Source organism: Pinus tabuliformis, chromosome 1_2 (genome assembly GCF_031772625.1).
Source record: "Pinus tabuliformis cultivar Carrire ecotype Pingquan chromosome 1_2, CPIR1, whole genome shotgun sequence".
In the NCBI taxonomy this organism is placed as follows: Eukaryota; Viridiplantae; Streptophyta; class Pinopsida; order Pinales; family Pinaceae; genus Pinus; species Pinus tabuliformis.
In genome coordinates this window covers 796,313,418-796,327,063 of record NC_142298.1, presented here as the reverse complement: position 1 = coordinate 796,327,063, position 13,646 = coordinate 796,313,418, and the positions used below count along the sequence as shown (strand labels likewise).

The window sequence follows — 13,646 nt, the reverse complement described above, 5'->3', positions numbered from 1 at the left end:
GATGTAGCAATGGCAATGGCAGTGTCATGGGCAGCAGTACACGAAGCAGTAGTGCAGTGGATGTGGGGTAGCCAGCCAAGCATCAACACAGAGGACTAATGCAGAAGATCAATGTGATGCTTTTATTGTGAAGCATTGCTAGAGCACATTGCTTACTAAGAAGGAGTGTTGATTTTTGGTAGCATTGGATGTGCTCTAGCCATGAAATTTGGTGGAGAGGCTAAGGAACATGAGATCTCCAAACCCAAAAATCATTTGGTGAAATTCCACCCGGATAAGAGTTATTAAAATAATTAATATTTTTAATGAGTTTCTAAGTCTAAACTTAGGAAAATAAAAATATTAATGTGTATTAATAAAATATGGGTGAGAAAGTTCTAAGTGACAAAAATCAAGCAAGTTCTAATCTTAGCCCTTGATTAGGGACTTAATCTCGGTCGTTGAATCGTCAACAGGAAATGTATAAGAAGAGGCTTCAGGGTCAGTTGGAAACACACCAAGAGAGATCAAGAATTCGATTTTCTGGGGCGAGGTTTGCTGAGAAAATCAAGTTAGTGATCAGAGTTATAGAAAGGTAGTTCGGCAAGGGATTTCCTTCCGAGGCTGAAGAATACATAGAAGAGAGCCAGTGAAGTGTCGGGAGAGACAGCGTAGGCCCCAGAAGGGTTGACACAGAGGGTCGTAGAGGCTGACACATAAGCCGTAGAGGGATTTAGAGGCAGCGTTGGGGGATTATGTGGGACAGACTAGGAGCAAATCAGCAAATTCTGAGCCAGGAGAGGGTGACACAACTCTTGAAGGAGTGACGCAGTTCCAGAGCAGTGCTTGGAGCAGCTTTCGCTGTCCAGCATAGGGAACAACCGAAGTCACTGTGGGGTTTGATCATCTGGTTGTTGATTTGCCAGAATATCTATCTCCGGATAGAGGTACTACTGCCAAGGATATTCTCTGTTGGGTGAGCCATTTCTGGCACCCTAGTTGTATTCACAAAATCTGCTTAATAATACAAACCCTCTATAAGCTGCACCGGTTTCCTCGAATTGGATTTTTCCGGGGACGATTGTTCAAATAACAGTGTCCCTTGTGTTATTGTCTCAGTTTATTTTAGTGCCTGATTTGTATATTTGTGAAGGCTGCAATAGTGTTTACTTCGATGTTTATGCAATTAAATAACTTGATAATATAAAGAACAAGTGGGAGATTATAAACCAGTGATTGCAGTAGGGGTATTTGATGTGTTAGATTCAGGAATTTTCACAATTTTAAGCTTGAGAAAGGATTTCACAGATTTGCCATCTATTTTCCATTAAAGAATAAAGTTGCCAAAGGGATTACCATTAAAGAATAAAGTTTCCATTGGGATGACAAAGCTATATTAGACATAAACAATATGGATATATGGCTCCTCTATATCTCAATGGATAATTGTAGCTTTGTCCAAGAAAATTTTGATAAATACTGAAAAATATTAGATGTTTTCCCTTTCTAGAGACATCTAGTACAACTTTAACACAATTTGATTATACACTATTCTTAATCTTCTTGATTTCAATAAGATGTTCACCATAAACCCATTTTTTCTTAACATTCCCATACTATAATGTAATTACTCTCTTGTCAAAATCCCAATGATTTTTTGCTGTTTAGTTTATGGGAAGCCAAATATCATATTGAGGTAAATCATCTACAATATCATAGCAGAGATGAGAGAGACTGTACTTGAAGATGAAACAAATTTATAATAAAGCTCAAGCAATCATTCGACTGCACCTTCGGAAAATTTCCACCACAACAAAATTTTTCAATGTTCAGTAAATACTATTTTAGCATTTTGGGGTTAAAACTTATTCTACAATGTAAAAAATAAGCATACAAGAAGCACATAAACCAATTATTACAGCTAACAGTTTTGCAGTATGTGCAAAATGTCATACATATCAAATGCTTACAGAATTTGGAAATGCATGTGATTCCTTGCTGCAAAGCTAATTTTGTATCAATTACTGGATGACTTGAATTTTTTTACTGAAGGCTGCCTGCTTCAATGCCTAGAGAAATTAAATCTTGCTCAAGCTTATAAGCATTCTTGAAGAGAATTCCAGCCATACCCAACTTTGATGCAACCTCAACATTTGCAAGTCTGGAACATATCATAAAACATATTCACTCATAATTAGAATGTATCATTGCATTCAACCTATTTCTATGCTAAGAAACTGCACTGCATATCACTGATAAAAAATATAAATATGATACATCATCGTGCTAATGTGTTCATTTGGGTGCAGTTTCTTGGTTCTTTTCATTGGAAAATATATCTTAATGAGGCCAAATTTGGTCCATAAATCTGTAGCACAGCACTTTCTAGACAGTTATCGAATGCTAATTAAATACAATAGTATTCTCCAATCATTTGAACAACCATATTTGATGTACTAGACAAAACACGTGTTTCTGTCACTTTCAAGAAACAACATAATTGGATGGACTCACATTATTACTGTAATAACTACATTTCAACCACCATTTTTTCAAAGAGTACTGAAATATTTGCGTGTTTTTATGCCCTCTCAATAATCAGTACCGAGGGTGTATTATTGCAGGAAATGGACAGGGATGTCAGGATGACATAATTGACTTGATAGTTGCATTTTCTCAGTAAGAATATGACATCTGATTGCAAAATATCTATTCTTTGAATTTTTTGCTAAAGGATTCTCTAAGAATACAATCATCCCAACAACTAATAGAGAGCAGGCAACCTGCTTCAATATAATGTCAAACATTCTGCAACGTAACAGAATTCTTAGTTGTTTTTTATGAGATCCAAGAGAACTTAAGTACCTGAATAATATGGAACCAGAGGAAATCTACTGTATAGTTGGACTGTTAATTGTTCTGAATTCAGATGAAATCCAGAAGAGCTAACACAGAAGCACACTGCATGGTTGGATTGTTAAAAGTTGTAATGATATCCAGAAGAACTAGCACATAAGCATTTGCAGAAAATTGCATTAACAATTGGATCTTTGCTATGTTCAGATGATAATGTAAAATGACTGACACTTATACAAAGACTTGTGACTTTGCAATTAGATTAAAAAATAAAATTAAAAATTAAAAATAAATAAAAATTCATACCATAACCATTGCCCTTTTGACTATAAAACAACAACACACTTTTCTCCTCATTTTCATTTGCAGTCACGGATTGAAGGCAAAGGAGCTTGTCATCATCTTCCATTGATTTTAGGAGGGGAGTTTTCATTCACATCAAAGAACCTTTTGTGGATTATATCTGTTGTTGTGAAGAATTTTTGTATTCAATACAGTATTAAGAGTTTAGAATCGTTCCCAATACAGTTTCTAAACTCTAATACAGTTTTGAATCCAAAAATTCTCCACAATTATGACAAACTGTGAAAATCTACATACTTATATCTGTTGTTTTCATATACCCACTAAAGTAGGTCAAAGGGACTACTGGTTACAATGATGTCAATACAAAATGTGAATGCTGAAGTGGCTCTTGCAAAAATAAAATGCAGAAAGCAAAAATGTTGACCTAATCTAAAGCATGTGGAACCAAGATCAAGACTCCATAGCTGGAGGTCACATTGAGAGAAAGATGTATAATATAGGCAGATGCAGGGCATCGAAGATGGAGATAGGCAATGAGCAATGCGTCTTATAGTCTGTTCGATTTGGACCTGTCTCTCCTAGCATCTAAGGACAAATGGAGGAAGCTCAAGATAGAGGACTGCATAGAAGCACTAGAAGAAGAGGTAGATGACATGTTATGCTGCTGTTTGGAGAAGGAGGTGCAGCACTGGAATTGGGGCGATCTCCACTCACTGTTGGTGCGAGGTCTGGATTGACTAATTTGTTGAGGCATCTGTGAAGTGTGGGCAGTCCTTCGAGGTTGTACTAGTCTACAGTCTAAGCCAAGGCTACTGTTCGTCTTTCTTTAGAGAACGGTGGATAATGTATGTTAAAAATATGCAACTGTGGTCAAATTCCACTTTGGACAGCTCCCTTGATGGAGATAATGATTGCATTGACTTCCTCTTTTTGAGAGGACCAAAATCGACCTAAAGATCACTCAAATCGAATAAGGGAAAGTGTAATTATGAAGAAAAGCCCACATGTGCATATTTGATAAGGTCGGCCCGAAAGCAAAGTGGACCACTGTTGGGCACGGGATCCCCCAAGGCAAGTTTTGGGGCTTAGAGCCCAAGTTTTGACTAAGTCTAATGTAAAGACTCCACGATGTGTGGGCGCAGAACACAAAGATTGTAAAAGAGTCAGAGGGTTGTCCGCCCTCATTTTTGTAATGTAATGTCGGCTTGAGAGATCTACCCATGGTTCGCGGACAATGGGATTGTATAAATAGAGTGAGGCTCTAAGTTGTAAAAGGAGAAGAATAAAAGAAATAAATGAATGACAATGAATTGAGTTTGATCTAAGTATAGGGTGAGTCGTTGGGTCATAGAGTAGGAAAAGGCTCTGCAGCTGAGTGCGCAGAGGTCTAGTAGTCCACAGCTGAGTGCGCGGACCCCTGCAGCTAAGTGCGCAGGGCAGGTTGAGTCTGTAACCGATTGAGCAATAATAAAGAGAAGTTTTGCATTATTTTTGTGTATTGTTTCCTGTTTTATGCTTTGAAGTATATTGGGCATGATTGTAAGGTTACTGTTTATTTGTTGCGCGAACTTATATGAATATGTTGAATAAGTGAATATAAGATAAAGTATCTGTTTATGTGAAGATAACTAATTAGTATAAAAAGACAAGTAAGATCCATAGTGTAACTTGGGTAAACAGCGCAAATTGCGGCTCTAGCAGCGTGAAAGCTCCACAGCCCCTAGTTAGGGATGCGTGAAGGCGAATACAACAGAACGCGAAGGCCTCGCCGGTTAGGAAAGTGCGTAGAGTAACCTGCGCGAAGGTATTCACAGTTGGACTAAATCGACCCCTTAGACATCTCAAGGGTGTGGAACCTTGGTTCCAGCATCCCCCCATACTGCTTCAGGTGAGACCTCAGTTCGCACTCAGCGGGCTGTTGCCGAAAGGGCCAGTAGTACAGGGATTTGTTTGACTAAATAACTCCGAACCTAGGTCAGGCCCCATCAAGCCAACAAATGGTTCTAATGTCGTATCATTGGAATCCAACTAAGAAGGAAATTGAAGGTTGGTTGGATAGGAGAATCCACGAGTTCGCCGCATAGGAGAACATGAATCCGCGACTAACAAAAGAAGAGTGGTTAGACTGCTACCTATCCACAGAGACCCACGAAATTTTCTTCGCATCCTTCCCTACTGAATTGTACGAGTAGATCGCAAAGCTAACAGATAGCCAAGGAAGGTGCAAGCTCAACAGTGCTATTGTGTTGACCCCAGAGTTGGTGAGCAGATTGGAAGCATTGGAGGATAAGATCGTGCGCGTTGTTGATCACTGGCCCGATTGGATTATAGGAGGATTTTCATTATTGAGTTCGCGGTAGACACTATGGTAAGCTATAGCGAGGCTGAGCGACGCTTTCTCAAAGGACCGTGAGGTAAGTACGTTAAGTCTTTGAACACTTGGATTAAAATGCTATTGTGTGAAAAGCGGATTATGCAAATACATTAATGTTTGGGGCTACACGAAGTGGGAGAATTTACAGAAACGAAGGTAGTGCAGAACTAGAAACTAGCCCCTTGATTTCATCTCCGCGAGGGGACGAGGAAGAGCTCGCGAAGGTCTCACCAAGAAGTGCGATCAATTTGATAAAGCAGAGGATCCCATGCATACCATCCCCGCCCACACCACCACCAACATCACCCCCATCTTTGCCCGTACCACCTCCGCCGCCCCCCCCCCCCATTTTAATATGGCGAGCTCGATAAAGTTGCATGTGTTCAAAGGAGTGGGAAATGAAGATCTAGACCAGTTTTGGTTCGTGGTAAAAGCTGTATGGGAAGCGCAGGGAGTGACGGATGATAATATCAAGAAAGCAACGTTGGTTAGCGCTCTGCAGGATCGCGCGCTGACCTGGTACATTAAGCACTCTAGTGATCACCTAAATGCAGGGATCGTGACTATCCAAGCTACGCTAACTAGGGAGTTTAGCAGACCGAAATCAGAAGTGCAGTCAATCATTGGGTTCAAAGAAATTACAATGCTACTAGGTGAGACTCCTTGGGAGTTGGATCAAAGGCTGAAGTGCACGATTCACGAAGCTAATATGACCCTGACAAATGGACAGCACCGCGAATGGTTTGTAGCATCACTATCGCCGCATTTGAGGAACGTGTTGTCGCAGCAAAGGTTGAAAACTCAGGCCGAAGCCTTAGAGACCACGATGAGGTTGCATGAGACCCCCATACAAGATCCTAACCTGGGAGTTCAACAGATCCATGCGCAGTTGAAGAACCTATGCCTTGAGATGCAGAGCCTAACACAGGACAAGACAGTTCGACCAGAAATGCGCGAAGAAGTGTAGTGCATAAAATGTAAGGCTCAAGGACATGACAAGAACCACTACTCGGTATTCGCGAATTATCTCGCAGGAGGAGGACCGATGTCAGTAAGGCCAAAAGCACAAGCAAGACCGAGCGCAACGCTTGCTTTGTTGTGCGCGATTTGTCAATTAGGAGGAAAGCATGTTATGGACAACTGTCATCTGTCGCAGAAGTACACGCAAAATTCACAATAGTTGTTCTATAATTTCTGTAGATCAGTGGGACATGATGAGCGTACTTGTAGAAGTTATGAGCTAATGATGGATAAAATTCCTACCTACAGGGTTCAGGCTGAAATGCGGCCCCTAGACCAGGGCGCAGGGATAGCGCGGGCCAATTCTAGGGGCGTGGATGAGGCCGAGGTGGAGGAGGACCTGGGAGAGGTCACGGACAACTGATATGCTACAATTGCGGAGGGCCAGAACATTATGCCCGTGATTGTACGAATCCAACGCGTCCATCATGTCTGTATTGTACCTTGTTTGATCATGAGATGGAGGAATGTCCCATGCTAATAGCTAGGCTGTGTGATAAGGGAGCGCTCCAACCTCCCCCAACTCAGAACCTACAAATGATGAGGTCTAAGCCACGCAAGGAAGATCCAAATGTAAACATTGTGCTCCAAAGTGGGATTACGACAGGAGAGGATAAAGGCAAACAACCTGAAGATAGTACTTGGGTTCGCAAAGCTCTGACAAAAGAACTAAAGTTTGATTTCGAGCGCGCTAAGGAAACCTTCATGGAAGCTAGGAAGAGCTTCATTGATGCCTCCACTTCAGGAAGCAAAGATAGATCAGAGCCGGAAATGGACCCATCTATGCTTATGACATTCCTAGAAACATGTGTGAAGTTACTGCGCGACAGTAAGGCAGTAAAGGGACTACAGGAACTCATTAACAAATGTGTTGGGACTACGCCAGGAGAACTACGCGTGGTCTGGAAGACTGGACAACACAAGGAAAGAATAGGAAGAGAAATGAGGCTAACTGCACAGATTAGCGAATATGAGATGGACCAAGTAATTTTGGATTTAGGATCGGATGCGAACATTCTGCAAAGTAGACATGGGAGCACATGGGGAGGCCTACGCTACAGTGGTCTCCTATTCAGCTGCGCATGGCGAACCAACAAAAGATAATACCCCTGGGGCGATTGCAGGGAATCACAGTGGATATTGAAGGAGCGAGCATGCTAGCCGACTTTGAGGTGATAGAGATTGTCGATGATAGCAATCCCTACCCCGCGCTCTTAGGAATCGATTGGGCCACTGACATGAATGGGGTGATTAACCTGAAAAAGTGCAAGATGATTTTTGAGAATAAGTCTCTGCACATAGTGATACCTTTAGATCCTGCTAAGGGATCGCGCTACACTGAGCCAGTGCGCGACTATGAAAGTGAAGACGACTTAGATTGCATCTACAAGATAACCGTGCGAGAGCAAGACTGGGTAAATCCCACCACGAATGGACGAATCTCATGGGAGAGCGAAAGCTCTTGTACGTCGGATTCGAATGAAAAAATAGAGCAATAGCAGAACCGGTTACACGAGGTAACCACACTGAATTGTAACATGATGACAAGATCGTTGCACTGTGTTTCAACGAAAATGAGAGATTTACCTACTTATGATGGAGTAGGTGAGGTAGATACTTTCTTGGATAGATTTGAGAGAGGGGTTGGAGAAACAACGTTTCGAAGCCTCGAATTGGGTACTACGCGCTACGCACGCGAGATGGTGGGGTACACACAAAGGAAACTTTGATGACTGGCACGTGTGTAGAAGGATGATGCGCACACAGTTTGGAAAGCCTAGAGTACGATTCACAGATAAATATGATGGGTAGGATGATCCACACATGCATCTGGCTAAGTGGATGCAGGCCTATGGGGAAAGCCACAACCAGAGTGGGTGCACCTATTTTATCACATTCTGGACGTTATATCGATGAACTGGTATATAGAAACAAAGCTTCACCACGGGACGAATGAATGGGATGTTCTGTGCAAAGGATTTGTCATAACCTTTAACTTTGATGATAGATGGGAGAGTATTAATGAAGCACTACAAGAAGTCAAGGCAACTATCTTTAGAATGCCATAGGAGCAGGTAGCATTGACTCAGCCTGATTGGGTTGCCCAGTTAACTTGCGCATTGGAGTGTTATAATGTAACTGCTGAGGAAGAGGATGAAGATTCAAGGAACATTGATATTCCAAAGACAGAAGGCCAGCGCAAGGTTCAAGGACCACAAATCGAGAACCTTGACATAACCGCGCCAGTAAAGACTAAGCAGGTAAACATTGGTACAGAGGCGGAGCCTAAATTTGTGAAGATTGGGGACTACTGGGACGTTGCAACGGTAGATAAGGTTGCTAAATTACTCCGCGAGTATCAGGACTTATTCTTGACCATTTTCACGGACTTAAAGGGAATAGTCAAAGACTTAGGAGTAATGAGGATCACGTTAAAACCCGACGCGAAGCTAGTGAAGCAGAGACCATATCGCTTAAACCCAAAGTACAAGGAGAAGGTCCGCGTAGAGTTAGATAAGATGCTCGCAGCAGGCATTATTGAGCCTGTCAAAGAATCTGATTGGGTAAGTCCAATGGTGGTACAGGAAAAGAAACAAAAGGATGAAATAAGAATATGCGTAGATCTCAGAGAATTGAACGAAGCGTGCGTCAATGATCCATTTCCAACCCTGTTCACAAATGAAGTATTGGATAATGTAGGCGGTCAGGAAGCATACTCTTTCACCGATGGGTTCTCAGGATACCACCAGATCAGGATCGCGTCGGAGGATAGGAGCAAGACAACCTTCGCGATGGAGTGGGGTTACTTTCAATACACTGTCATGCTGTTTGGATTGAAGAATGCGTCAGCTATCTTCTCGTGCATAGTCATTGCAGCGTTCAAGGAGTATATTTATAAGTTCTTGGAGGTTTATTTTGATGATTGCATTGTCTTTGGGTTGGTTAGGAACCATGTCGCAAATCTATGCTTAATGTTGGATACATGCCAAAGATACCTAATCACGCTCAACCTCAAGAAATGTACGTTTCTTGTCCTTTTTGGGAAACTGTTGGTGTTGAAAATAACAACAAGAAATGCTAAAAATAGCTATGCTAAAGATAGCATTTCATGATATTCCAATTTTAATTTGTCCTTGAATTCAAATTGAGAATTCAAATTCAAATTTAGTCTCAGCAGTTGCTTGAAAAATAATTAATTAATTCATTATGGATTAATTAGTTGGAGAAATTCAAGCTAGAAATCTTTGTGAAGTCATGCAAAAGTTATCCCTTAAATTAAGGAAGTTATCCCTTAATTAAGGAGATAAGGATGAGTTGTACTTGAGTTGTAATTAGTTAGCTCAATTAATTGAGTTAAGTCTAGTTAAATTAGTTTCAAACAGTTTGAGGAACTAATTGTGAGTTCAGTCAGTTAACGCATGCATGCATGAAACTAGTGTACTCCAGATAACTGAAGATTCTCTCATAAATAACTCATGCATGTCAATTCAGACAAAGACCCAGTTGAGATTAAAGACAGGGACATTGTACTATCAGTTGGAGGAATTTTCCTATAAAGGAAACTCATCCATGCATAAGGAACAAGGTTCCTTGAGGATTGCGCAGTTTTACAGGGTGTGAGATCAATGTGAGTGATCAGTGTTACACTTGGTAATAGTAGGATCACCCAGGAGAAACGGCGCAAGGAAATAGGAGGCTTGAAGGGCAGAGGATAAGGCTTGTGAGAAGCCTTGTTTACCTGTGAGCATCCAGGAGGATTGTACTGAGAGCTGGCTAGCTGTGAGAGCTAAGGCTTTGTGTAATCTTGATGTATTTCCACCTTGTATGATAATATAGATAGCGGGGTTTTTAGCTGAGGCTTTCCCCAAAGTATTCTTTTGTGTTTCATGTGTGATTGATTCTTCTTCTTTGTTATATTTGTTCTGTTTGATCTTGCTCAAATCGATTAAGCTTCCGCAAGTTTGATTGTAGAAGTAGATTAAGTATTTTGCTTTAATACATTGCATAATCAGATTAATCTACAATGAGAATTTCTACACGGTATCAGAGCAAAGGTGATCGAAGCTGTGAACAGTATACTAAGAAGGGAAATTCGAATTTTGAAGTTTGGGATTGAAGGTACAAATCGAATTCATCTCATACTTCAGGTTGGTCAATGGCCTTCTATGGATTGAGACTCGAGTATGCCTTGGATGGCAGCTCGAATTACATAGCATGGAAAGATTGGATGGAAGCGGTATTAGAAGACAATTGTTTGAAGGATTTCATTGATCAAGAAATCCCCAAGTTAGTTGCAACTAATGTACAAGAGTTGGTTGAATGGAAGAAGTGTGTGGCGAGGGCGAGACGGATCATCCTTGAGGGAGTTCGAGACCATATTGTCTCGAGTCTCCATGGGAAGGAGACTCCGTTTTCAATGTGGAAGACATTGAAGGACCTATATCAGAACAGTAGCGACCAAAGGAAGCTGGCGCTCAAGGACAAGCTTTGGAAAATCAAGTGTGAAAAGGGCGACATTATTTCTACATATCTGAACAAGCTCACCACCTGCAGAGATGAGCTTGGAAGTGTAGGAATAACAACAGCTGATGATGATATGGTGAGTCTTGCTCTCCTTGGTCTTCCTAAGAGTTGGCATAGCTACCAGGACTCAGTGAATGGAAGAGAGAAACTGCCGGATTGGGAACAACTGTGGTCGGATCTCATGCAAGAGGAGATCAGGAGGAGCACACGAGATGGTTCTTCATCCAAGGAGGATGAAGAAAATCTAGCCTTAGCGAGTAAGGCAAGGAAAGGGAAGGAGAAGGATTCTCATCCCAAATTGAGTTCTTCTCATGGAGGGAAGAAGGGTGACAAATCTAAAGTGAGATGCTTTAATTGTCATGAGATGGGTCATTATGCGACTAATTGCCCATCAAAGAAGTCCAAGAAGGGATCCTCGGAAGGATCTGAAGGTGAGGCATTGGCCTCTCAGTTCGAGATGGACTTCACTCTCATCGCATGCATGGTGTCTTCGATGATGGGTTGTGGTTGGTTTCTTGACAATGGAGCCTCATTCCACATGACAGGTGATCAAAGTTTATTCAGTACCTTGGAAGAGAAAGACCTCAAGATACTCATAGAGACGGGTGATGATGAAAGGTATAGTGTTTCAAGAGTGGGCACCATTGCTTTTCAAAGGGAGCATGGAGCTTCTATCACTTTGATTGATGTGAAGTATGTGCCTGGACTGAAGAAGAATTTGGTATCGATCGCAATGTTGGAGGACAAAGGCTACGATGTTGTCTTCAATAAGGTAAATGTTTTCCTTAGACACATCACCACGGGACAGGTGAAACAGATCAATTCACAGGTACAGAACCTGTATGCTCTTGAGATTCAAGATGCATGCAAAGCCTTGAGGAGCAAGGCACATGTTAGAGACATAGTGATTGAGAGGGAGAGTAAATTACCTCTCAACATGCAGCACCAGAAGAAGTCTCAGACAATTGTGGAGGAGCCACAATTGGAGAAGTCAGCAAAGGGATCACAGGCAGCCATACCTCCAGGTGTGAGATGGGGCGATGTGAAGTGATAGTTCCAAGAAGGCTGAAATTGGGCAAGGTCCATTGAGAGGTTTTATCTCATGGATCGTACCTTGCTATGGGAGCCCAAAGTACATAGTAGCGGGAGGAATCAGTGGGATTGATGCAATCAAAGATCAAAGTGATGGAGGCTAGAGTAGTCAGATACTGAAGAGCACAGAGGTGCAGAGTTTTCAGTCGACAGAGGCAATAGCAGTCAGAGACTTTGATGAGAGAGGCATCATTCTGATTCAGGTTGGATGTTTTTTTTGTTTTTGGAGTTGTTGGAGCAACAACACTTGAGAGAAGTGTTGCATGCAGAACATTCCAAAGGTTCAGGATCGGGATCGAGTTGAATTCCTTTTTTGTTGAGAGGGAGTGTTGAATATAGAAACAAGAAATGCTAAAAATGGCATTGCTAAAGATAGCATTTCAAGATATTCCAATTTTAATATGTCCTTGAATTAAAATTGAGAATTCAAATTCAAATTTAGTCTCGGCAACTACTTGAAAAATAATTAATTAATTCATTATGGATTAATTAGTTGGAGAAATTCAAGCTAGAAGTCTTTATGAAGTCATGCAATAGTTATCCCTTAAATTAAGGAAGTTATCCCTTAATTAAAGAGATAAGGATGAGTTGTAATTAAGTTGTAATTAGTTAGCTCAGTTAACTGAGTTAAGTCCAGTTAAATTAGTTCCAAACAGTTTGAGGAACTAATTGTAAGTTCAGTCAGTTAATGCATGCATGCATGCATGAAAGTAGTGCACTCCAAATAACTGAAGATTTTCTCATAAATAACTCATGCATGTCAGTTCAGAAAAAGACCTAGTTGAGATTAAAGACAGGGACATTATACTATCAGTTGAAGGAATTTTCCTATAAAGGAAACTCAATAATGCATAAAGAACAAGGTTCCTTGAGGATTGCGCAGTTTTACAGGGTGTGAGATCAGTGTGAGTGATCAATGTTACACTTGGTAATAGTAGAATCACCCAGGAGAAACAGCGCGAGGAAATATGAGGCCTGAAGAGCAGAGGAGAAGGCTTGTGAGAAGCCTTGTTTGCCTGTGAGCATCCAGGAGGATTGTACTGAGAGCTGGTTAGCTGTGAGGGCTAAGGCTATGTGTAATCTTGACGTATTTCCACCTTGTATGATAATACAGATAGCAGGGTTTTTAGCTAAGGCTTTCCCTAGAGTATTCTTTTGTGTTTCATGTGTGATTGATTCTTCTTCTCTATTATATGTGTTCTGTTTGATCTTGCTCAAATCGATTAAGCTTCCACAAGTTTGATTGTAGAAGTAGATTAAGTATTTTGCTTTAGCACATTGCATAATCAGATTAATCTATAGTGAGAATTTCTACAGTTGGGACATGTGGTTTGTAAACAAGGGCTGATGGTAGACCCCGCAAAAATTGCAATAATTCTGAATTTGGAAGAGCCGCACAATGTGATACAGCGGCACGCTACTTTGGGACACACTGGGTACTATAGAAAGTTTATCAAGAGCTACACTCAGATCACTGCGCTGATGGAAAAACTAC

The 13,646-nt window shown here is 41.1% G+C and overlaps 1 protein-coding gene across 2 annotated transcripts in view; it reads right to left on the bottom strand.

Annotated features, from left to right (window-relative positions):
- Positions 1-1,714: 1,714 nt before the first annotated feature.
- The window catches only part of FHY1 (Haloacid dehalogenase-like hydrolase (HAD) superfamily protein), a 389,630-nt gene continuing 377,698 nt past the window's right edge, over positions 1,715-13,646 (bottom strand). For both annotated transcript variants that reach the window (XM_089394049.1, XM_089394048.1), the window contains one exon: positions 1,715-2,140. In XM_089394049.1, the coding sequence (XP_089250175.1) occupies positions 2,058-2,140 (83 nt within the window). In that variant the 3' untranslated portion in view covers positions 1,715-2,057. The remainder of the gene's footprint in view (positions 2,141-13,646) is intronic.